At 45.4% G+C, this 26,855-nt stretch overlaps 1 protein-coding gene across 1 annotated transcript; it reads left to right on the forward strand.

Annotated features, from left to right (window-relative positions):
• The first annotated feature begins 6 nt into the window (after nucleotides 1–6).
• LOC310659387 (complement component C6-like) lies at nucleotides 7–26,628 on the forward strand. Its single transcript, XM_083402753.1, has 18 exons — nucleotides 7–155; nucleotides 1,994–2,139; nucleotides 3,955–4,111; nucleotides 5,189–5,333; nucleotides 6,420–6,561; nucleotides 8,033–8,171; nucleotides 8,593–8,793; nucleotides 9,547–9,787; nucleotides 10,498–10,623; nucleotides 11,733–11,899; nucleotides 12,667–12,892; nucleotides 15,363–15,534; nucleotides 16,215–16,326; nucleotides 17,621–17,753; nucleotides 18,312–18,503; nucleotides 18,920–19,010; nucleotides 20,689–20,930; nucleotides 26,365–26,628. Exons 2-18 carry the CDS (start codon nucleotides 1,997–1,999, stop codon nucleotides 26,544–26,546), a joined length of 2,811 nt encoding a protein of 936 aa, XP_083258879.1. The 5' UTR covers nucleotides 7–155; nucleotides 1,994–1,996; the 3' UTR covers nucleotides 26,547–26,628.
• Nucleotides 26,629–26,855: the final 227 nt, after the last annotated feature.

A 26,855-nucleotide genomic window follows, 5' to 3' on the forward strand; every position in this document is an offset into this window, starting at 1 on the left:
CAGTTTCTAGTTTTGATAGCCAGCTAAAAGAAAAGAAAATAATTCAATACTAATTGTGAGTAGACCGAGGGACTGAATCTGCAAATCTTCTCTTTCTCTTACCAAGTGGATTTGGCATTTTGTGGCTTCCTATACATGGTTTTTGGCCAAGCAGGGTAAGTCTCTCTTTGACAGATGCTTGATTCATTTGCATATTGGGCTTTATGTGCATTCATTCAGGGAAATATGCAAATCTGCGAATTGCCATGTTGGGTCACATGAAGATTTATTGAGATCAGCAACCTCTTTTATAAACAAAGGACATCCAAATGCCTCTAGAACTGCTCCACAGTGTACACTTAAAGCACATTCAATGCTCTTGACTTCCCCCAAAGAATCGTGGGAGTTGTAGTTTCGTCCTCACAGAGCTGCAGTTCCCAGCACCCTTGACAAACTACAGTTCCCAGGATTCCTTGGGGGAAGTCATGCGCTTTAAACATACGTTGAATGAATATGCTTTAAATGTATATTGTGAATTAAAATGACTTGAAAATGGCCTTCTGTCTGTTGCTTCTGGACACAGAGATTCCAGTTAGTTAAGGTTTTGGTTGACATCTGTCTGTTTCGAGCGACATTGTGAGTGCCTCTCCAGGGGTGAAGTGAAACTGCTGTGTTAGCAGCACCAAAGTGACCTCCCCAGGACACAAGCCTGGATGGTGTGTAGAGAGGTCCTGGGCTGCCCAGACGACAAGACCTCCCTCTCTGCCTCGGTGATGTGGTCCACAGGAAAGCAGAGCAATGCTTTTGGCACCTGCTTGGCTGCAGGAGTTGCTGGAAGGAGGCATACAAGGTACCATCCAACCATTTTAGGAAATCCACTCTGGATTTGTGTAGGGTTTACTTCTTAGCCTTTCCTTCTGAAAATATCTCACAAGGCAGTGGAGGTTTAGGATCAGCGTTTTCCTAGATGGGTTACCTTCCCAGGTTGATGAGCCCCATTAGCCCCTCACTTCCCTCTACAGTATGTGCACAAACTGCCTTCTTGACCATTGGACCCACTATTGGTCTCATCCGCTCAATCTGCTAGAGCCTGTCTTTGCATGCAGGGGAAGTCCCTAACTCACTGAGGTTTTGAGGCTCATTGGCGACCCTCACTTGGTTTAGATGGTCAATCAAAGTCGTTCCTGGGATGTGGCCACTGTAACATGCTGACAGTTCTAGGAGCCACAGGAGAGTGCTGAGGGCAGTTTGGGGACCAAAGGTAAACTGCCCCAGGAGGAAAACAACATGAACCCAACAGAGGTATTACCCTTCGCCTAACACCCCATACACCACACTCTGTCTAATTGCAAATGCAACTAGTGAGTACAGACAGAAATGGAGACATCAAGAAAAATGGTGGAGGTGTCAGCATGCTCAGGGTTTACAACAACACCACAGCCCAATGAAGACCCTTAAAGGTAAAGTCAAAGGGACCCCTGATGTTAGGTCCAGTTGCGAACACCTCTGGGGTTGCGGTGCTCATCTTGCTTTACTGGCCGAGGGAGCCGGCGTACAGCTTCCAGGTCATGTGGCCAGCATGACCAAGCCGCTTCTGGTGAACCAGAGCAGTGCATGGAAACACCGTTTACCTTCCCGCCGGAGCAGTACCTTTTTATCTACTTGCACTTTGACGTGCTTTTGAACTGCTAGGTTGGCAGGAGTAGGGACCAAGCAACGGGAGCTCACCCCGTCACGGGGATTTGAACCGCTGACCTTCTGATCGGCAAACCCTAGGCTCTGTGGTTTAGACCACAGCGCCACCCGTGTCCTTACTGGTGTGTAAAAGATTATCCAGGACATACTATTGGTTCTTGGAAATAGGATAGTGTATTTATTGACTATTCCTACAAGTAAAACAGTGAATTAAATTATTCTTACATTACTACTACTACTACTACTGCTACTACTACTACTACTACTACTACTACTACTACTACTTATTTGCATATTCTTTGTAACTGGACGCTTTCAGGCGATGGAGAGAACCAGCTTGGTATTCCTTATCCTACTGAGCCTTGTACTTAGGAAAGGTTTTGGGTGCTACTGTGACCATTACCCATGGAGCTCCTGGTCCAGCTGTTCACAGACTTGTAATCATGGGATGCAAACCAGATCAAGGTTGGTATTAGCAATTACTAGCAAGATCTCCTCCCCACCTTTAGAACATCAGAGGGGGGGAAAGATCTCACCTTCATTAATAACAAACTCATACTTAATTTCCAGAATTATGCTATAGAAATAATCATCATCATAGAATTGTAGAGTTGGAAGGAATCCATATCTAGTAAAAAGGTAAAGGACCCCGGATGGTTAAGTCCAGTCAAAGGCGACTATAGGGTTGCGGCGCTCATCTCACTTTCAGGCCAAGAGAGCCGGCATTTGTCCACTGACAGCTTTCTGGGTCATGTGGCCAGCATGACTAAACTGCTTCTGGTACTATGGAACACCGTGATGGAAACCAGAGTGCATGGAAATGCCGTTTACCTTCCCACCACAGTGGTACCTATTTATCTACTTGCACTGGCGTGCTTTTGAGCTGCTAGGTTGGCAGGAGCAGGGACCAAGCAACGGGAGCTCACCCCGTCATGGGGATTCGAACCACTGACCTTCTGATTGGCAAGCCCAAGAGGCTCAGTGGTTTAGGCCACAGCGCCACCTGCATCCCTTTACTTTTACCATATCTAGTCCAACCCCCCTGCAACGCAGGAATCACAGCTAAAGAATCCCTGACAGATGGCCATCCAATCTCTGTTTAAAAACCTCCAGTGAAGGGGAGTCCACCACCTTCCAAGGTAGTCTGTACCACTATTGAACAGCCCTTACTGTCATGAAGTTCTTAACAGCAATAATTTGAATTTATATAGTCATCCATTCATAATTATTATTTGCTTTGTCTGACAAACCAGAAAGGAGAGGGTTAGGAAAGGAAGCAAAAGCTTCCTACATTAGTTGCTTCCATCAGTAACCAACGCTTTGGCAAGGGCCACATTCAAGAGGGTCCTGGACAAGGAATCCTCTGGGACCACCCCTCCCCAACAGAGCTTTCCAGGGGGCAGTGGAGGGATGGGTGTCATGCAGTAAAGATCCGTGGTGCAGCAATAAAACTTCTAGCACATTTGCAAAGCTAAGCAGGGTCTGGTGCGATTTCAGATTGGATGGGAGACCATGTGCTGAGTTTCCTGCATCGCTGGGGGTTGGACGAGATGACCCTCGGAGTTCCTTCCAGCTCTGCAATTCTACGATTCCATGACATATATAGAACTCTCCCATGGGAAGGGCATCCTGACAGGCCCAGGATTCCTGCCTCATGCTGAGGAGTCCTATGCACATAAGTGGAGAATTGCATAGGGCCCTTTCTCATACTCCCCATGTGACTGGAGGGGGTGGGTGGTCAAGATACTTGTTGCCAGCAAGGGAGGGCCCTGTCCATGCCTGGAATGAATATGACAGGGTTGGGACTGACTGTATGTAAACCCTCCCCTACCCCGCTCCACCATTTCCCCGACATAATAATAATAATAATAATAATAATAATAATAATAATAATAATAATTTATTTATACCCCACCCATCTGGCTGAGTTTCCCCAGCCACTCTGGGCGGCTCCCAATCAAATGTTAAAAACAGTACAGCATTAAATATTAAAAACTTCCTTGAACAGGGCTGCCTTCAGATGTCTTTTAAAGATAGGATAGCTGCTTATTTCCTTCGCATCTGAAGGGAAGGTGTTCCACAGAGTGGGCGCCACTACTGAGAAGGCCCTCTGTCTGGTTCCCTGTAACCTCAGTTCTCATAATGAGGGAACCGCCAGAAGGCCCTCAGTGCTGGATCTCAGGATCCGGGCTGAACAATGGGCTCCTTCAGGTATACAGGACCAAGGCCGTTTAGGGCCATTAAGAATCAGCACTGATTTGCAGCACCTTCATCTTGCAGGGAAAGCAGCTACGATGCCTACTATTATAAGAATTCTTGCGACAGATTGTGCACGTGGAGAGAGACGCGAGCCTGCAACCAGCAAGTCTGCCCCATCAACTGCCAGATCAGTGACTGGGGCTCCTGGTCAGAGTGTGACCCATGCGTTAAAAAGCAAGTAAGCAATTTGACTGCAGGGACACATGAAAAAACAAGAACTCTGTAATCTGCCTTTGTGCCTCAGGCAGCAGACACTGAGGTGCGGGGAGTGGCCAAAGCTGTGAGTACCATGTGGCCTGCCCTATAACCCCTATGCTAGCCCATAGCTGTCAACTTACTGATTTGAAAATAAGGGACCAGCAGCCTCGAAAATAAGGGATCAGCAGCCAAAATCAGGGATTTTCCAAGCACAGGTATGTTCAACTTCTGAGCCCCTCCGAGCCAAAGGCAGAAAGCCCAGCCAGCAGCCAAACGAAGCCTCAAGTGGTGGTTCCCACAGCGCAGCAACCCGGCACAGGGGATGCAGCAAGGAAAACCACCATCACCTCTCCGCTGGGAAGCGCTGAGCAAAGGCGAGTTCCCAGGCAACACGGCCGATTTGATCAGCACAAGGCGTGCAAGCTCCACCCCCCCCAGTCGTTCTTAGACTCCTTAAAGGGTGAGCAACGCAGCCAAGCAACCCAGTTGGAGCCTCCCTCCTCCCTGGCTGGCAGGGAGAGAGAGAGAGGAGCTGCTTCCTTTAAAACCCGGGAAATTTAAGAGACATCATCTCTTAAAGCGCGGGACACGGCGCTGGGATAAGGGAGTTTCCAGCCAATTAAGGGACGATTGACAGCTATGTGCTAGCCTGCTGCCCTCAAGTACAGTGGAAGACACCAGTACTAAAGTAGGGTTCAAATGTCATTCCACTGGCTTCTGTTTCTGCCTTGGGACCCCCATCTTGCCCTTCGGCTCTGGCAGCAAAATGTCTTGAGCCAGCATTGGCTACACAGTTGTGACTTCCCCTTCCCGGCTCAGCCGAGATCTAACCCGCTGAGCCAAGCCCGGAGGATCTTATACCATACCACTCAACAATCCTGATTGAAGTGAGATGTCCCAGAATTACAGAAGCCAATCCTGGTTTCTGATTGGATCCCGAGGTGCCCCGTTTTTCCAGCACTCTGGCATGAGTCAGCCCTGCACATATATGCGGTTGCTCATAAGTCAAATGGACATAGGTGGGAAGATTCCACCCTTGTATTTCCATCTGTTTCAGTTTCGTGTCAGGTCTCTGGTACAGCCGTCTCAGTTTGGAGGTCAATCCTGTACTGAGCAGATGACAGATTTCCGGAGATGCTTCCCCACAAAGTTATGCAGGATAGAGGAAGTCAATTGTGGGAACAAGTTCCAGTGTGAAAATGGTATTTTCTGCATTTATACATCTCTCTGTGTTTGTCTGTCTGTCTGTCTGTCTGTCATCTATCTATCTATCTATCTATCATCTATCTATATCTATATCTATATCTATATCTATATCTATATCTATATCTATATCTATATCTATATCTATCTATCTATCTATCTATCATCTATCTATCATCTATCTATCTATCATCTATCTATCATCTATCTATCATCTATCTATCTATCTATCTATCTATCTATCTATCTATCTATCATCTATCATCATCTCTATTTCTATCTCATGGATTCTGAACCTCAAAGCCTGAGGTCACCAACTTTTCTGGGTGAGAGGACACATCTGGAAATAATAAACTGTTGTGCCCCCCACAAAATAACCAATTCACAGAAGAAAAACTGATGATGCTCAGAACCACCGCCACTACTCCAAAAAGTATTATTTGTTTTATTTATTTCATAAAATTTATATACTGCTGGATTGTAGAAAATACCTCAAAGCAATTTACAAAAATAAAAATAAAACAATTATCGCTAAAAGATTTGCAACCACAATTTAAAACATACAGAAAGCTAAAACTACAACAGGAAAGACTAAAACAAGTTTAAACTCGTACAAACTTTCTAAACATATTTAGCGCCCTCAAAACAAATAAAACAAACAAAAGCAACCCTTTTCCAATTAAAAAAAACATAACTATATATATGCTTGGAACAGGGATTCTATGATGCTGTTTTACTTCAGGGCCTGTCAATTTTGAGTGCTCTTTTGCGGGTTCTTAAACCAGCACATTTCTTCTTGTTGTTAGTATTTTATTATTTATTAAATCTGTATATCGCCCTTCATTTGTGGGTCTCAGGGTGGTTCACAACATAAAAATACAATATTTAAAAGCACAAAATACATAATGAAAATAAGAATGAAAAACAACCTCTCTCCCACATGTGGTTATGATCTGTTGAAGTAGTCATTAAATACACTGCTGGGCTGTTCAATTAGTCCTAGCTAGCACAACTTGAGCTGTGCCGTGAGGGAGGCTTACTCGTACCTGAAAGTCGTCATGCCTGCTGTTCTTCCTCCGAAACAGGTCGCTGTGTTGCCAGACAACTGAGATGCAATGGAGACAATGACTGTGGAGACAATTCAGATGAAAGGCACTGTGGGAGGATAAAGAACACCTGCCGCTCAACAGTCAAGACCATACCCAGTGTGCAGCTCATGGGCCTGGGGTATATTGCTTTCACTTGGGCTTCATAGGGGCAATTTAGGTGAATGTGATGCTACAGGGGGAGCAGTGCTGTGGTGTTTGCCGTTTGTTTGAAAATGTCTGTACAGGGGGAGAGAAAGAGTTAATAGGTAGTCCAAGAGAAAAGCCAGAAGCAGAGCCTGCCTGTTTATAAAAGGGCTTAGCCCAAGGTTTGGGTTGGTTGGTTTTAGTTGGTTGGTTGGGAAAGGCAGTTGGGAAAGCAGCTGGCAGACAGTTGGAAACAGAGAGACAGTGCAGTTGGTTCTTGTGTGAGGGGAGATAGAAGAGTTAGAGACAGGATAAAGAAGGTAAAGAGTAACCTTAGAGAAGGTAAAGAGTAACAACGTTTTGAATGCAGTACAGGAGTGCCTGGCGTGCTCTGGTCCATGGGGACACGAAGAGTCGGACACGACTGAACGACTAAACAACAACAAAGTTTATTTGTGTCTGCAATAAACTACACTCTTCTTTGTTAACTTAAGAACCTGACTGAGACTAAGTGATTTTACCGGGGAAGACCTGGTTGGTGGCAACGGATTAGTGGTGTACGGGTCAATAGTCCGTGAGATGACCGGGGGCTCTGTACAAATGCCACAAGTGCTTATACTGTATTGTTTATTGTGAGAGCATTTTGGATGCCGTGATCTTGCACGATTTTGCACTGTGCCCCCCCCCCAAGTATTTTCTCAGACACAGTGCACCAAAATGTCTATTTTGGCTTGCCACACAAGATTGCGGCCCTGAAAAGACAGCGCAAAATTGCGCAAGATCCCAGCAACCAAAATGGCTGCCGTTCTCTTGCGATAAAAAACGGGATGTCTCTGTTTTTCTGGGACACTTGTGGGATATGCTGTATATTTACATTAAAAATTATGAATTAGGGTAATCAAACTTTAAGCAAGGGCCCCACCAGAGTATCCATGAAGGTGAGACCACCCTGGAGTCCTGAGGTGTTTGTTTTTGTGGTACTTTTTTAGATGACGTGTAACAAATTTGGTGATTTGGTTCAAATTAGGTGCAAGACAGCAACAAAGGCTTTCTATCATTTAAAGGTAATCTAATCTTTATTTACGGGACGCGGGTGGCGCTGTGGGTTAAAGCCTCAGCAACTAGGGCTTGCCGATCGAAAGGTCGGCGGTTCGAATCCCTGTGGCGGGGTGCGCTCCCGTCGTTCGGTCCCAGCGCCTGCCAACCTAGCAGTTCGAAAGCACTCCCGGGTGCAAGTAGATAAATAGGGACCGCTTACTAGCGGGAAGGTAAACGGCGTTTCCGTGTGCGGCTCTGGCTCGCCAGAGCAGCGATGTCACGCTGGCCACGTGACCCGGAAGTCTTGAGTGAGATGGGCGCACAACCCTAGAGTCTGTCAAGACTGGCCCGTACGGGCAGGGGTACCTTTACCTTTTTAATCTTTATTTGCTTAATCACAATTTTGCTTAATCCACCTTTCATTCTAGATACCATATTCTGGCAGGAGAGAGTCGAGGAGAAGTCTTGGATTTTTCTTTCTATGGCGGGAGCTGCGTCCTTCTGAAGAGTGAAGACAAAAGGAGCACATTTCGTGTGCCTGCAAACCTTGAGTCTGTCCACTTTCAGGTGGCTTGGCAAGGCCTTCTGTAGGACTAGCAACTAAGGTGGCCAGCGAGCCTTCGATCTCTTCGCCTCTGTGCTATACCAGCACTTGTATATAAAATTGTCCAAAATTCTGTAGACTTCTTGTTGTTGGCATCTGTCTGTCTTGTGAGACAGTAAGCCTCCAGGGGTGAAGTTAAATTCTGTATGAATGGTATAAAATTCTGAACAGTACCAATTCATAATATTGTTTTTCTTTGAAATCCATGTTCATTTTCTTTTCTTTTGTAAACAATGGCTTTTTAAAAAGTAACTTATCACATAGTTTATATTTAAAGCAATTTGGCAAAGCAACACATTTATTTCACTTGGCTGTACGCCAGAGGCTTTTATTTCCATTGGTCTTCTCCAACCCAAACATGAATCTGTGGATCTCTCTTGACAGGTGAAGCATCAGGAAGATGACCTGAAAACAAATTACTATACAGAGTTAACATCCATGATATGTTCTTCTAGCAATATGAAGTATTTCAGGGGACACGGGAAAGATAATTGGGGAATCCCGTATTTATGGGGGTCAACGTCAAACACAGAAACTACGGCATCGAGTTCCTTCCGCGAAGCCATCAAAGCATCCCACAAAATGGTGAGAATGTGTAGCCCTTTGTGTAGGCTGCTTCCTGTTTATTCATTGTCTGTCTGTTTGCTTTTTAAATAAAAGGTATACACTGCTCGATTGTTTTAAAAAAACAACTCAGCGTGGTTTATGAAAAGAGTAAAACAATAAAATTATTGGTAAAGACAGTTAAAAACAGGTATTTAAAACGGTCAAATAATAATTGAAATCAGTGATAAAATAAACACAGATTTAAACACATGCAAATATTTAACATATCTGCATAGGTTTGCTTAAACAAAAATGCTTTTACCTAAAAGTGTAAAGTGTAAAAAAAACTTTACCTAAAAGTGTAAAGTTGCCTGCTTGATGTGGCAGGGAGGGACTGCCACATGTAAAAGATGATTTCTTGCAAGTGTGGAATGACTATTATGTGGCACCTATAACAGTTCCAGTTCTGCAGATCAAAGCAGTCCGGTGAGCATATATGGTGTATGACGATTTCACAGATAAATGGAAGCTCTGTGCTAGACAGCCTTTGCCAACCTGGTGCCCTCCAGAGGTTTTGGACTACAATTCTCATCATCCCCAGACAGCATGGCTGTTGGGAGTTGGGGTCCAGCAAACATCTAGAGGGCCACCAGTTTCCCACCCTCGACCAAGTTGTTCATTGTATAGGCCAGAGAGGATAAATAGGGTTGTTGTTTTTAAGGCCAGGGCAGAGGGGTGGGGGAGAGACGACATAATAATTCTCATCATGATCAATCTTTTTCCATTTCCAAGAATTCCAACTTCATTAGGGTCCATAAGGTGATTGCTGTGTCGAATTTCACAGTGAAGCCGTCGGGCTTGCACCTCTCTGGAGTGTTTTTACAGGCCCTCAACAGCCTGCCTCTGGAATACAACTATGCCCTTTACAGCCGCATATTTGATGACTTTGGGACTCATTACTACAAATCTGGCTCAATGGGAGGCAAATACGACCTTCTTTACCAGTACAGTGAAGAGCAGACAAAAAATTCAGGTATGCCTATCTACATCGTGAGACAATAATTGGTACTTTTTCAAGGAACAGAGAATGGAATGGGGAAACATGAGTCTGGGAACATTTCTCTACCCTGGGTTTGTGGAGTTTGCTTGGAATCAAGAATAAAAGAATCAGACTTTAAGACTGCTTTAAGCTGGAAGTGAGATAGCGACTCTGCTTCCAGACTAGTGAAATCCAAATAACATTTTGTAGGAAGTGGTGAGTCCTGTTTGCCCCAGCCTCAAACATGGGGTGAAATGGGATGGGGTGATTTTCAATGTGTATTGGAAAAGGGTAAAATACTGCTTTTCCTCTAACTACACTTCCATGTGGGAGGGGGAGAGAAAAATGGATATAAAGGAAATGCTTTTGGGGGGGCAAGAAATGGGTTAAAGTGATAGAGCTGTTTCTTCCAAACCCTCTTAGCTTTAGCAGGGAATCTAAATTAGAACAACGGGAAAGCTAAATTTCCTGCACAGCCATGAGATACTGGATCTTCCTCTTGAAAAAGGGAAAGAAAGAAAAACGTGACATTCTCATAGTGGAAGAATATTTCAAACGTGCTTTGTGGTTTGAGTGTGAGCTGCTGGCCGCAGCCTGACAACCACCACTTTCAAGGATCAGATGCCATTGTGCTTGATATCGTGGATGCTCAGTTCTCCTTTGTGAAATGTCATTTGCTATTTTTGCTGTTGAATGGTGTCTAGGCTTAACCCAGCAACAAATGGTACGCTGTGTGCGAACAGAAACGACAAGAACCTATTTTTTCTTCATTAAGAGAACAGATGTTCATTACGATTGCGTCAGAAGTAAAATGACCGAGAGCTATGAAGGTAGCTATCCTACCCTAAAGGTAAAGGTAAAGGGACCCCTGACCATTAGGTCCAGTCACGGCCAACTCTGGGGTTGTGGTGCTCATCTCGCTTTACTGGCCGAGGGAGCCGGCGTACAGCTTCCGGGTCATGTGGCCAGCATGACTAAGCTGCTTCTTGCAAACCAGAGCAGTGCACGAGAACGGCGTTTACCTTCCCACCAGAGCACTTTGACGTGCTTTTGAACTGCTAGGTTGGCAGGAGCAGGGACCAAGCAATGGGAGCTCACCCCATTGCGGGGATTCGAACCGCCGAACTTCTGATCAGCAAGTCCTAGGCTCTGTGGTTTAACCCACAGTGCCACCCGCATCTAGGGCTCCCCATATTCTGCATTCAAGATTCCCAAGTCACTAGTCCAAGGGTAGTCAATGTGGTGCCCTCTAGGAGCTGTTGAAATTCAACCTTGGGCAGCATGACCAAATGGTCACAATTGTCGGGAAGTGTCGTCCGAAAGACACCATATTGGTTACCACTGGCCAAGTCTGACCAGTATCTAAACTTTTGCAGGCTGCCTCCCACACTTGGTTCTATAATATCACCCCCCAGTGCCCCTTTACCCTATGAAAAGCATTATTCAGAATAGTGGTTTGCATGACCCACTAAGGAAGAAAGTAATACAATAAAATTCAAAACACTAGCAATTAACATCAGAGTTTCTGGACGAAAATGTAATCCAAGTTTGAGTTCTGCATCTAGTGGGAGCTAGGACAGTTACTAGCCATTGTAAGAAGTTGCTCAAATGAGACAGAAAGGGAGGGAGGGACGGTGGGTGGAATAGGTATTGGTCCCCCTCCAATGGTTTACGAAGTCAGCTGATCACTTTCTGGTTGTGGGGTCAGCTGACATCACTCAAGTCAGTACTATAGCTGAGAGGCCACTCTTGCATTATGGATCCTCCTCTAACTGACCGGTTCAAGGCCCAGACCAAGAAGGGTACAGGAAGTAAGGCACCCCCAGTTGGTACCCCCAGTTGGCAGCTGGAACTTCCAGTTCATAACCATCGCTCATCACCTTACTCTGTGTCTCTCTCTCTGTGTGTGTTGCATTTGCTGATTTCATATCCATCTTAGGTTCCATGCTGAAGTCATCTGAACGGTCTATTTCCTTCGTCAAGGGTGGAAGGGCACAGTATGCTGCAGCGCTAGGCTGGGAGAAAAAAGGGTCTTTCCCGGGGCAAACTATCTTTACCGACTGGATGGAATCAACCAAGGAAAACCCAGTGGTGGTTGACTTTGAGGTAAGAGATAGAAAGCAAAATAAAGAGTAAAGTAAAGGGACCCCTGACCATTAGGTCCAGTCGTGGCCGACTCTGGGGTTGCGGCGCTCATCTCGCTTTATTGGCTGAGGGAGCCGGCGTACAGCTTCTGGGTCATGTGGCCAGCATGACTAAGCCGCTTCTGGTGAACCAGAGCAGTGCACAGAAACGCTGTTTACCTTCCTGCTGGAGTGGTACCCATTTATCTATTTGCACTTTGTCGTGCTTTCGAACTGCTAGGTTGGCAGGAGCAGGGACCGAGCAACAGGAGCTCACCCCGTTGCGGGGATTCGAACCGCCGACCTTCTGATCGGCAAGTCCTAGGCTCTGTGGTTTAACCCACAGCACCACCCGCATCCCAAAATAAAGAGTAGATACAAGGAAAACAGGTCTTATTGTGATGGTAAGATGCTCACTTTTCCTAGAAAAGAAGAAGTGGGGATTATTATTTTTTCCATTTGCATATGTGCTGATTTATGTAAAATTGTTCCTTGTCTGTGGAAGTCCTGATTCCTCCCATTTCATTTAATCTATGCTGGGGCACCTGGCTGGTCTTCCTCTGAATAGGCAATAGGACTAGACACCTCTTCCAGTGACATGATCCTGTAATTCAACTGCCCTTGTACAGAAAAAGCAGAAAAGACAAGAGAAACATTTGTTTTTTCTTGGTTGTATAGAGAAGGGCCAAACAAGGCCTAGGGGATTTCACCATGACAACATTTGAGAAACTCTGCGTAATTCCTTCTTAGGTGACCCCCATTTTGGATTTGGTGAAGAACTTCCCATGTGCTGTGACCAAACGCAGGAATCTCAGGAAGGCTTTTTCAGAATATATGGAGAAATACGATCCATGCCGATGTGCCCCATGCCCCAACAATGGTCACCCTGTTTTATCTGGGACCGAATGCCTGTGTATCTGCAAAGCTGGAACTTACGGTGATAACTGTGAGATACGAGCCCCAGACTACCAGTCAGGTATTCAGCATGCATATGGTGACTTGTACCTTTTGAGCCTTGGCTACCCATCTGCTACATTTTGTACTGAGTGAAGTAATCACGGGGTCTTCAAAGGCAGCTCCAGGTACAACGCACTGCAGCAGTCTCACCTGGAATGTTGGTGCTAGTGATAAATGGTTGAGACACAAGCTGGTGAAAGTAAGAGTGAACATATCAGAATGGTTGGCCAGCAACATTTTTTGCTGCCCCATGTAGCTGCAGGACACAGCCTCTGGGGTGTTTCCTGGAGTCCTGTGAAAAGTGCTATTTTGGGGGCAAGGGGACTGTGACGTTAACATATGAGAGAGTGCTGGAGGTGAAATACTTAAACAGGTTACCCAATCAGAACTCAGGGGGGTGGAGTCAGAGGGACTATAAAACCAGCTCTGGGAGGGGCGAAGGGGGTTGGAGTGGGAGTGAATTGGGATAGAGTTTGTGGGTAGGTTGAGTTAGTGTAGTGAAATAAGCTGAGTTAGGAATAGTTAGGGGCTAGGAAGACAAGTAAATATCTGAGAGGTGGTTTAGTGAGTGAGAGCAGGTAGCGGAAGTTCTAGGTCTGGATAGGCACCCCATGATTGTAATTGACCGATATCGTTTATGAAATCACACGCTTCTTAAACTGCAATAAATAAACAAAAGTTTATGTTCCAATTTAACCCTGACTGGACTCAGTATTGTACCAGGTAGGGCCTGGGTGGTGGCAGCGAGAAATAAAGTGGTGGCACAGGGATCAATAGATGGTGAAACGTCTGGGGACCCTGTGTGATCGCCAAAGGGACAACAGCTGTACACAATGAAAGAGGTTGCCATCTAAAACCCAGTGTTGCAAGGGACCCTGGAAATCCCCCCCAAGCATGACTTTGTAGATAGTCATAAAAAATATTGCTGCCCAAGGAGCTTCTTGAGTGGAATCTAGACACATATAAAAAACATAAAAATGCTTTAAAAAAAAAAAAAAAAAAGTTTTGATAAATATGTTGAATTTGCCATAGCTCACCATCGCCATCTAGTGTCACATTTGTACAATGCACTTTACAACACTATTAAAATGTTTTATTTGCAGCTGTATAGCTGAGTCCTTGGTGTGCCTCCATAGCCGGTTATATCTGACCTGCTAATGGGGCCATGGAGTAGAAAAGAAGAGCGACAATGGAAAGGCTGAGAATTATTATTTTGTTAGGTTTTCTGCTCCTGATTACACTTGGCTCAAGGCAAACTTGTCATCTGTCACTCTATAGATCTCCGCTTTGAAGTGCTCGCTTTGTTTATAGAGTTGCTTTATCAATCATTGTTCTAATGGGACCGTGATCTTTTAAAAAATCTGTTTTCGTGCGCCATGTCGCCTTGAGAACACTTGTTGTCAGATGACTAATACACAGATTGGTTGAATGAATCAATCATGGAATTGGCTGTGGAACTGTTTTTGATGGTTTCAGAAAGGGGTGAGACAACATTATTACAAAAGGTGTGCTGAGAGAGAGAGAGAGAGAGAACACCAAAACTCAGTTGCTGCATTCAGATATAGGAAGCTGCCTTATGCTAAGCCAGATCTAACTCAGCAATGTCTACAATGTCTGCTAACAGTACTCCAGAGTTTCAGAAAAGAGGTCTCTCCTGCTTGGAGATGCCTGGAACCAGTGGCGTAGCATGGGGGGTGCAGGGGGGGCCGGCCGCACCGAGCGCAACATCTGGGGGTTAGGATTAGGGGGCGCAAATCCACGGGTTAGGGGGCGCAAATTACTTGCCTTGCCCCGGGTGCTGACAACCCACGCTACGCCACTGCCTGGAACTGAAGTGGGGATAATTTGCGTGCAAAGCATTTACTCCACCAATCCGCAACGTTTTCTCCAAGGAGTTCAAGGTGATGATACATGCTTCATCCCTCTCCTCATTTGATCTCCACAACAACCCTGTGTGGTAGGTTAGGTTGAGAGGCAGTGACCTTGGAGGATTCGAACCTGGTCTCTCAGGTCCTCCTAACCACACTGCCACACTGGCTTTCCAGAACAATAAGCCAGACTTTCTGCTTATCATGGCTTACTGGGAATGAGTGCTGTGCTTCTGCAATTTGTCCGGTTTCTAAGGCTTTCCTCCTCCCCTGGCATGAAGAGGGCAAACCATCCAAGAAGCCTTGGTGTCCCATTACATCTGAACCAGAGATCAGGATTTGTTCCCCCTAAGAAGTCACAACCAGCAAGTCATCTCTTGAAGTTGGCTAGTGTTAGTGGCCTATTAGGGTTTGCTTATTCTGCTCACACCAGGGGAGAAGTGAAGCTGGCGTGATCGGGCAATGCGAGAGTACACTTCTGCCTGTTCACACTAAACCATAAAGCAGGAAACTGGGATTATTAAATATGGATGCAACCACTGAGTTTGGTAACAGGCTTTCTGTTGATACCAGTAGTATTCAGATGAGCTCACATCTGCACCTTGTTGTGTTGAATGCTAGTTGCAGTAGATGGCTTCTGGAGCTGCTGGTCTGCATGGAGTTCATGTGATGCATCTTTCAAGAGGAGGAGGACTCGGTTGTGCAACAACCCCCCGCCCACAAGTGGAGGAAAACCTTGTGAAGGTGATGGAGAAGGAGAGGAAGACTGCTATATTTCACTGTTTGAAGACAAGTAAGAATCACATCATCCATGCAGTGCCACCAGTGGACAGCGTCCTTTGCTCAAGCTCAAGCTACACATCATACTGTACCCTAACGTTTGCCCCATCCCCTGATCCTGCAGTGCTGAGTGATAAAGATAAGTGAGTGCACCAGAGGGAGTGAATGTGCACTGGATTAAAAACAATGAAGTCCCCTTTCAAGGTCACCATGTGGGTGCAACCCAAATAGTGCTGGCACTAGCATTTTGGAGCCCTCCCCGAATCTGGAGGAGGTGGGTGGTACATAGGAATGCAGGAAGTTGTCTTATACCAAGTCAAGCCACTGGTCTATCTAGCCCTCCAGATTTTGGAGCTGCAACACTTATCAACTCCAGTATGGCAATGGATGATGGGAGTTGTAGTCCAAAATATCTGGTTGGGGAAGGCACTGACTGGAGGTGGCTCTCCAAGGTTTCAGACAAGGGTCTTTCCCAGCTATACCTAGAGATGCTGGGAGCTGGACCTAGAATCTTCTCCATGGACACCCCCCACTCTGTTAACACCACCTGGTGTGTACACAAACAGAAATGAACCTGACACTAATGAAGCCATGCTGATGTGGAGGGGTGACAGCTTTACTGCACTCTAAGGCTGCAATGTCTTCTCTATTACTCTTGTTTGTTTAATAAGCTCCTAACTCATGCATTTTCAGAGGGGCTCCTTGCATAAATGACGATGAAGCCGTAAGAGAAGTAGATATGTATCAACCTGAACAAGACTTGGGATGCGTGACTCCAGTACCTCCAGAAAATGGATTCATCAGGGTGAGGAACATTTCACAAACAGCAACAGAAAGGGTTTTTGTTTTGTTTTTTGGAGGGGGAGGGGTGTCTCAAACCATCTGGCAAAGGCTTTGGCTCAAGGAACTAATTCTGGAACATGTTAATGAGAATCGCCTTTTTGAAATGGTTTTGTGAGCATGTACAGACTAAAATAGGGACACGGGTGGTGCTGTGGGTTAAAGCACAGAGCCTAGGACTTGCCGATCAGAAGGTCAGCATTTCGAATCCCCACGACGGGGTGAGCTCCCGTTGCCAAGTCCCAGCTCCTGCCAACCTAGCAGTTCAAAAGCATGCCAGTGCAAGTAGATAAATAGGTACCACTCCAGTGGGAAGGTAAACGGTGTTTCCATGTGCTGCTCTGGTTCGTCAGAAGAGGCTTAGTCATGCTGGCCACATGACCCAGAAGCTGTACACCGGCTCCCGTGGCCAATAAAGCGAGATGAGCGCCGCAACCCCAGAGTCGGCCACGACTGGACCTAAAGGTCAGGGGTCCCTTTACCTCCTTTACATTTACAGACTAAAATGTGCCAGAACTAGTTAGACGTTCACCAGAACCTAAGATGGAGAGACCATTCAGTAGCAACATGGCACAATTTTAAAAGACCTGGAGTAAGAATGTAAGAACATGCTGGATCAGGCCAATGGCCTACCTAGTTCAGCATCTTGTTCCCACCTTGCCCCCCCCCCCCCAGATACCTGTTGGAAACCCACTAACAGGACCCAAGCACAAAAGCACTCTTTCCCCACCCAACCTGTGGTTTACAGCAACCGGTATTCAGAAGACTTGCTGTCTCCAATCATGGAAGCAGAGCAATCACTGATAGCCTTAGAATCATAGAATCATAGAGTTGGAAGAGACCACAAGGCCATCGAGTCCCTGCCAAGCAGGAAACACCATCAGAGCACTCCTGACATATGGTTGTCAAGCCTCTACTTAAAGACCTCCAAAGAAGGAGACTCCACCACACTCCTTGGCAGCAAATTCCACTGTCGAACAGCTTGGAGGCCTTGACCTCCATGAATTTGGCCAATACGCTTTTAAAACCATTCAGGTTTGTGGCCTGTGGGGGTGTGTTGTCCTTCCCCAAGAGGTGTGTGTGACAACCCAGCTTTGCTTCTAATCTTCTCATTGCTGCTTAGGAAGGAGCTGCATGTTATACTTAATTAAGTGTTATTACCTCTCTCCCCCCTCAACACTAGACCTCGGGGTCATCTAGTTTTTGTCATTTAGCCAGTCAATCACCCACTTCATGACTTGTTCTTACCCTGATTGCAGAATGAGAAAACACACTATTCCATTGGAGAAGAAGCAGAAGTGGTCTGCCTGAGTGGCTATAACCTTGTTGGGTACCAGTTCCTCAGGTGCCTGCCGGACAAAACATGGAATCAACACACGGTCGAGTGCCAATGTAAGAAGCAGCAGAATAGCTTTAGTGGAAAGTGGGGATGGGGAACCCGTGGCTTTCCAGATATTCCTTGGGACTCCACAACTCCCATCAGCCCCAGCCAGCATGGCCAATGGGCAGATGCGATGGGAATTACAGGCCACCAGTATCTAGAGGACCACAGATTCCCTGTCTCTGGTGTAAAGAATAGAAGTGAAGCTCCTTATCATCTATGGGCAGAATCCAACATTGTGGAAGCGGACTCAGACAACGGGTTTTCACATTCCTCCTCTCCACCACCTGCAGCTTCTCATGCACATCCAAAATCTGATCCAGAGGCTGCCCAGCCCATTGCAGAGCAGATCTGGGGGCACAGGGAATGTGAAGTCCCATTGTGTAGGCAGAACTCTATTACACACACACACACACACACACACACACACTTAACAGCATTGGGTGCAACATTTATCCCAGTTCTCCCATTACATTTTCAGGAAGTGGGATGTTTCTTACCTCCCTCCACCCTTCATCCAAAGATCAACTTATTCATTCAGACATCCAAATTTATCTCTTCAACTCCAGTGTCGACTTGCTCCAGACCACCCATCTCTGATGATATCAGAATCACCCCATTTAAATTCCAGTACCGGATTGGGGACATCATCCACCTAAGTTGCCCAGGTGGTCGTGTTGTTACTGGCCAAAAGAAGTACACCTGTGGGGCTGATCTATCATGGACACCTCCTGTTTTGACATCACTGACTTGCAAGGAAGGTAAGTCTCTACCAATGCCAATTTCTGCACTCATGACTTTAGGCTTCTTATGTATTCACCATTTACTCTATTTTCCTCACCCTGTGCTGAAGGCTTAGTAGGGGACAACCACTGGCTCTGAATCAAGCATGCACAAATTGTGAGACAATAAATCAAACACTGTCTACCAGCCAGGATATGGTGTCCCACTCAGGGCTTATTCAATCTGGCTTGCTAGCCAGCTGGGACCCAATGGGCTGTCAAACCTTCAATAGGCAATGATACAGGGTTGGTGGGCTGTGGGTTGTCCAGAACTTCTGTTCTTCTTCCAGACTAGGTAGGATAATGAAACTTTGCTCACCTACTTGGCAGTCCACCGTGAAGCCTGTAGCTGTGAACTGCCAATATGTGATGCTTGCTTAATTCTTTTTCTTCAGATGGGCAGATGAATTCAAGAGGGAATTGTCCACTTGGACAAAAAGAGGTGGACTCTCAATGCGTTTGTATATCTGCTGAGGAGGACTGTGAGTAAGTAAGCCTGATGAAGTTAATACTGACCATAAGCCTGGTCTTGTGGCCTGACGGTTACTCAGCAATCTTCCTGTAGTTGCAGGACAGCAAAAACAGGAGGGGTGTTGCATTCCTGGTGGACCACATAATACACATCTGATGTTGTGCATTCTGCCTCACAGATTATGATCTGTGTCAAAGTTTATTTGGTGATAAGAATAGGGGTGTCCTGCAGCTTATCTTCACTCCATCCTTTGTGCACCCGTATTTATTTGTTAATACATTCATATCCTACCTTTTGGGTCCAGCAAATTTTGCATAGCCCTAAATAAACAAACACACACACCATAACCAAAGCTTAATAGTATTTTAAAAAATTAATCAACTGGACCTAATCAAATTAGACAGCAGCAATCAGGTAAAACCAACAGCAAGAGAAAGAAAAGTGACAAAGCAATTTGGCAGAAGATGCTTCACAAAGAAAAACAACCAGGAGGAAAAACCATCTCAGATTCTGGGAGGTCTCAAAGCTCTCTGAAACAACAACCGGATGTCAAAATGCCAAAAGAAACAGGGTAAATGTGTTGATGCTGTTGTTCTAAAGAAGAGGTTGTCAACCTTTTACCTTTTGGGGCCTGTGGGCACATTGCAAACCTGTGAAACTTTCACGGGCTGCAAAACTGCAACCAAACACACACTGGTACCTGTTCTCTTGGCCTACAATAGACTTATTCTTTCAGAACTATTTTTAATATAGAGAGGGGACCCTGCGGGCATCAGGGAAGGCCACGGTGGGCACTTGTGGGCACGTGATCACCACACTGGCGACCTCTGTTAAAGTGTTGATGCCATTGTTCAAAAGGGTCTGCCCAGGGTAAGCCACCAGCATACACACACACACACACACACACACACACACACACACTGTATTTCAAATGCTGTGAACTGCCCTGAGATCTATGGATGAAGGGTAGTATACAAATATAATAAATGAAATAAATAAATATTTTAATGATTCCCTCCAAAGTCCTGACTCCTCTTTATGGTGGCCGTAAGGTGATGTTAAAGATAAGATCAGAACAAGTGTAACAGAAGGGGGATGGTGAGCCTGGAGCTCAGCGATCTATGAGGGGGAAATTGCACATCAACTTTCTGGAGGAGTCTGAAATTCCTAATACCTGCAATCTCATGCTTAAATAAGGACTTTATGGAGAACTGGATGGTTGTGAAGGGAGATGCATTTCTATCCGGTGTAATATAATACTACTACTACTTCTACTACTACTAATAATAATAATTTTATACCCCGCCCATCTGGCTGGGTTTCCCCAGCCACTCTGGGCAGCTTCCAACAAAATATTAAAATGCAATAATTATTGTGTAATTGTGAGGTGTGTAAGATGAATGCACCTGTCAAGAGTAATGATGACTTAATTTTGTCCTAGTGATAGATCAAGGGCATAAATTGGAGCCCAACACAAGTGCAGATACGAAGCAGCAAAGTCCTTGGCATCTCTTGAACTCTGGAATAGCTGTGGAAAGCCTGTGTGCTTCTCTTTTCAATGTAATTTTTTTTAAAGCAGCAAAGTAAGATCAGGTGTTCTGGGGATGCATTAGTCTGTTAAAAGGCCACCTCAGAAAAGCAGAAAAGCAAGAAACGGTGGGACCATATTGACTCACCCTTATCTCTTGACAGTCTCTACTCTGAAGAGATCTGTGTACTGGATGGGGCATCTGGACAAGCCCTTACAAAACCGAGCTGCCAGTTTCTGGTTGAAAGGTGCAATGGCTCCGAACAGTTCCATTTCCTCCATTCTGGACCCTGCCATGATGACACGCCATTGAACTGGGCCATCGAGAGGGCAAGCTTTTCAGCAAACAGCACAAAGAAAGAACCTTGTGGATATGATGTGTGTTATGACTGGGAAACATGTTCAGGTAAGTTTCTTGACCTGGAAGGATGAACTTTTTAAACGTAAAATGAAAGGCATGTTAAAAAAAGACAGTTAAGTGTTTAGAGAAAATATACAATTTCAGCTAATACTTAAATTATGAAACACTATAGATGCATGCTTTTATCGTCAGAATCAGGGCTGGATTTAGATTTCATGATGCCTTAGGCTACTGAAGGTAATGAGGCCCTTTATATGTCCAGCTGTCCTTTGTCAACAACAAATTGTCACTGTTTTTTTGCGTTGAATATATGTTATATGGCAATTTATGGACCTAATAGGTATCTGAAGCCATTTGCACATAACAAATAGCAGCCTACACAACACAAAACACTGTTGCTGTATGTAGGTTTTATTTCATTTTGTTTTTTCATCTTATATTTTGGAAATGTATATCCAAATTTTGGGGGGGAGGGGCAAGAGGGTGATGCCCTGAGCTATAGCTGGTTTAGTTTATATGTAAATCCAGCACTGGTCAGAATATAAATCCAAGCAATCACAGTGTGTGTGTGTGTGTGTGTGTGTGTGTGTAACACAAGCACACATATAGTAACAATTAATTTTATTAATTGATTATCCACAATGACACTAATTTTCCTGTTGCTGTTTGGTCAAATTAGCTTGCAACTTAAAGTTTGCCTTTGCATCCAATTCTTACCAACTGTGGTTTGTCCACAATCCAGGATTGCAAACTGGGAGTTTGGAACCCTGAACAATTAGAGTTGTAGAATCTGAGGTTGCCTCTGGTTAGGCAGCTACACATGTGAAGCCTACTCCCTGCAGATGTTTATGCAGTAAACTCGAGAATCCGAGAAGGAGCATGTGATGTCAGGGTGGGACTAATTGCTTCAGGCCTACTCATTGCCTCTCTGCCATTCGATATGGGATATATTAATCCCCTTATGGGGCTATGAGTCCCCATATGACTCTCTTCCTTTAAATTCCTGGAAGTTTACCTTAATGAAAACCTCACTTGGAAAAACAATATAACTCAGGTGGTTAGGAAGGCCCAACAGAGACTCCATTTTCTCAGGGTCTTGCGAAAGAACAATGTTACACAACAATTGGTGACCTCCTTCGTTAGGTCCAGTCACGGATGACTCTGGGGTTGCGGCGCTCATCTTGCTTTACTGGCTGAGGGAGCCAGCGTACAGCTTCCAGGTCATATGGCCAGCATGACTAAGCTGCATCTGGCGAGCCAGAGCAGCGCACAGAAATGCCGTTTACCTTCCCGCTGCAGCGGTACCTTTTTATCTACTTGCACTTGGATGTGCTATCAAACTGCTAGGTTGGCAGGAGCAGGGACCGAGCAACAGGAGCTCACCCTGTCGTGGGGATTCGAACCGCCCACCTTCCGATCAGCAAGCCCTCAGTGGTTTAGACCACAGCACCACCCTTATACCGGTCCACAATAGAAATTGTCCTCTCATATTGTATCACAGTGTGGTACGTTGGCTTGACAGCCACAGACAGAAAGTCTTTACAGAGGGTGGTGAACACAGCACATGATATCATGAGCTGTCCCCTGAGCCCGCTAGATGACATTGCAAGGGATCGTTGCCTTAAGAGAGCGAGAAAAATTCTCAGGGATGATTCACACCCAGACCAGCACCTCTTCTTCTAGCTTGGGCAGGAGATATAGAAGTATAATCAGTCGTACCAACAGGCTTAAAAACAGTTTCTATCCATGGGCTGTTAGACTGCTGAATAGAAAATAATATAGTGCAACTGACTTTCGGGGTTGGTGTGTTGTGCGACAAGCACACAGAGTGCAATTAGATTGAGCGTTTCTGTTGGGGGGGAGGTTCAGTTAATTTCACTGTACACAGGTTGTACATTGACAATAAAGGTATTATTATTATTACTGCCTTCAATGGATCCCCTTGCAAAGCATATTAATCTAACCTGGAGGTGGTAAGAGATTAACCCCCTCTAGCCACTGCTATCACTTGGGCATCTAAAAGTGCTCCCACCTTGTCAAGCTTGGTCCGAAAGTCACCTGCCTTTTGAAATGTCCGTTTGCTAGTGGGCGAACAACCTACAACTATTGAAATAATTTTGCTAATGCCTCTGCACTCCTCCACATACTTCCTGAGAGGTCAGTGGCACTGAAATCTAGAGGGCTTATTACTGAGTAGGAAAAAAATGTGGAGAGGGTCATGCTGTTTCATTTCCAAGACATTTCAAAATCATATTCTTAAATGAGGTGGGGGGGGAAACATGTGTGAGATCCATGTTTATTTATGGATTTCAGGGGGAAAGTGGCTGCAAGAAAATGCCTTTTTGGTTAGTAGATCTCTGCAAAAACGAAGCCTTGTGTCAATGTTTGTTATGCAACTTGTTGTTCGCTGTGCAACAGGGTGATAACAATTGTGGGTTTTCTCGTAAATTGCCTTGGCTGAGAACACATGAATAAGTTTTCTGCCAGGAAAAAGATGGTTTGTCTGGTTAAATTCTCCCTTCTCCCCCCCCCCCCCCAAGACGATAATCTTCCTTTTAGCCAGAAGCAGAACCCACTCTAGACGCTTTCACACCTGAAGCAAAACCACACTCGCTCATCCTTCCAATTTGGATGAGAACTATTTTTCTTTATGAAAATAACATATAGTGATTGGAAGCAGAGAAATAATATTCCCTCTGCAGCTACAATCTGACTGCTACAGGGCAAGGCAGCCCTGTGTAGAAGAGGTTGGTCTCAGTACTGTCATTAGACTGTTTTATTGATGGAAGCAACTTCCACTTGCATCAGAAGAGATTAGAAAAACAAAACATTATACATTATTTACAAGTGGTGGTTCAAAATATGGACAAGGGAGGTGACACCTGATTTAAAGCAGCTAGTGCTAATGATTTCGCATTAGGAGAGTGAGCAGAGACAGTGCTGCCTCCTCCAAATGTAGACACATATTAGAAAGCTCTAGTTATGGGGCTGTATCCAACTGAGCCATAGAGTCAGGGCCGGCCTACGCATAAGGCAAGGTGAGGCAACTGCTTCAGGTGGCAAGATTCAGCAGGGCAGCCAATCCCAATGTCAATCTTTCTTCCCAACCCCCCTGTTCTTGATGTAGATCTTCCTTCAACCCTTCTTCCCTGGACGGGAGGAGGAGCCATTCTGCCCGAGGTTCCGAAATGTTGTGGGCCGGCCCTGCTCAGAGTAGACCCACTGAAATTAATTGACAACTTAGTTGAAATTAGTTGACCTTCAGTGAGTCTACTCTGAGTAAGACTAATGTCTGATACAGCCATGTTTTGCAGCAGATGAGAGTTTGCTGTTTTGCCTGTACTCATAGTTTGCAGTCCTGGTTTGTAGCCAAACAAACCATTTCTGCTGGATTTCTCTCTCTCTCCTTCTCCCAGTTTAGGGTCATAGCGGAGGCCAGGTGAACACCAGGCACTTACTGATACGACAGAGGTCACATCCCCAAAAGCAAGGCCATAGCAAGGCAAGTCAGGAGGGAGCTACCATGTTCCAACCAGGGCAAAAAGGCAGCTTGTCAGCACCCTGGAGAGCTCACAGGGAAGTATTCACTCAGAGTTATTGCCCCAACACCTTAGTGAGTTCTTATGAAGGCTGGCTGGCCTCAACCCTGCTCCTTCTGAGGAACCATATTTTCATTTAAAGAGCAGTTGCCCTATTCTGACTTCTATGGCATGGAGGTGCTAAGGAGGTGCTAAGAGACCCCCGGGTATAGGGTGGCATATAAATCCAAATAATAATAATAATAATAATAATAATAATAATAATAATAATACAATTGGAGGGCTGTACTCTGGCCTGGAAGGGTCTGTTAAAACCTGATAATCTGACCTTGGATTATCTGGGAGGAGGGTAAAGCGATTGCCTCAGCTCCTTCTGAGTCTGCCTCTGAGTCAGATGGAGGATTGTTGTCAGGTTTGGATGCAAAAGCAAACTACGGTTTCTCACAAGCTATGCTCAGACTTTGTTATTAGTATTGTTGTTATTTTTGCACCATGTGCAGCGAGAAGAGGGAGGGAGTGTAGGACCCTGAAGCTTGTGCTGGCTTACTCTTGTCATGTCAGATTGCGGTGAGGGCATTGTGTCTGAATGGCCCCAAAGGCAAAATCCCAAGTTCTATTAAAAACTTTCTGCTAATGGAGGTGCAACTGATTTATTCCAGAAATAGGTGATGTGTATTTTAGCTGGTATTCCTAAATTAACCACCACTGTTGGCGTTGCAATTGAATGCCCTCAATGTGTCAAAATGAATGTGTGATATATGCTTGGAAGGAGGCCTTGTCATGCGAAAGGAGCTTACGGACACCATTTCCATTATTATGTTATAATCAATTCGAAGATCATATTTGATGTGGTGTAATCCCCTATTTTTTACACTTTATATAGTGTGTAGGGTACCACTGAGCCTTGGGCTTGCTAATCAAAAGGTCGGCGGTTCGAATCCCCACAACGGGGTGAGCTCCCATTGCTCGGTCCCAGGTCCTGCCAACCTAGCAGTTGAAAAACACGCCAAAAATTGCAAGTAGATTAATAGGTACCACTCTGGCGGGAAGGTAAACGGTGTTTCTGTGTGCTGCTGTGGTGTCAGTGTTCCATTGCGCCAGAAGTGATCATGCTGGCCACATGACCCGGGAAAACTGTCTGTGGAGCAGACAAATGCTGGCTCCCTCGGCCTGTAAAGCGAGATGAGTGCCGCAACCCCAGAGTCGTTCACGACTGGACTTAACTGTCAGGGGTCCCTTTACCTTTACCTCTCATGGAGGACACTGTGCTCCTTGGAGTAATTTGTCCACCTTTGGTCCCCAACCTGCACTCAGCTCTCTCCTCTGGCTCCTAGAAGCTGTCAGCATGCAACAGCAGCCACACCCTGGGAATGGTTTTGACTGGCCAGCTAAACCAGGTGAGGATAGCCGATGGGTCTCAAACCCTCAGTGAGTTAGGACTTCCCCCTGCATGCAAAGACAGGCTCTGGCGGATGGAGCAGACGAAACCAGTAGTAGGTCCAGCAGTCAAGAAGGCTGTTTCTACACATGCTAGAGGGGAGTGAGGAGCATATGGAGCTCATCAACTCTGAGTACCATTTGATAGAAAAGCAGATATAAGTTAAACCAATAACTAAGCAACAGCAAGAAAAGACTGTCGCTTCTTCTTTTTTTCTTTTTTTAACTTTCCTGCTTGTGGGTTTCCTATAAGCATCTGGTTGGCCGCTGTAGAAAACAGGATGATGCACTGTATAAACCTTTGATCAGGTCGTGGAGAACCTTTGGCCTGAAAGATGCTGCTGAACTACAACTCCCATCATCCCAGGCCATCAGCCATGTTTGTTGGGGATGATGTCATTGTATTTCAGCAGCATCTGGGGGCCAGAAAGTGATCCACCCCTGCTCTGAACAAGCAAACAGAAATCATGCTCAGCTGACCCGAAGCCATTTCCCATTCACAGAAACGGAATCACGGTGTACCTGCTTGCTTCCAAACCAGTGCCCAAAGGATGAGGGCCACCTTTACTGCGTCCAGACCAGAAGAGGGCGTTCAAAGAGGACATACACCCTCTGTGCATTGGGGGCCATGAAATGCACCAAGATGAGGGTGGAATCCTTTCATCCTGGGAACTGCTTGCCTTAAAATAGACGTCAAAACTCATCTCCTTATGGACAGACATATTTCGGTAGCATGGTATATTCGGAATAAATATCAATGGACGTTAGTACTTTGGTATCAATATATGACAATCACTGAAGTAAGGAGTGCTTTACATATGTCCTAAGAGTACAGCATTGCTGTAGATTTCAGAACTGCCTTTTTCAACCATTCATTAGGTGGAATGGGTGTGTGTGGTGAAATGAATCCCTCCCCAAAAATATTGAGGGATATGAGATGGAGTTGCCATTTACCTTACTTAAACTTAGGATGTAGCTAATGTTTTTCTTTCTT

The sequence above is a fragment of the Podarcis tiliguerta genome, assembly GCF_965153285.1.
Source record: "Podarcis tiliguerta genome assembly, chromosome: 11".
In the NCBI taxonomy this organism is placed as follows: Eukaryota; Metazoa; Chordata; class Lepidosauria; order Squamata; family Lacertidae; genus Podarcis; species Podarcis tiliguerta.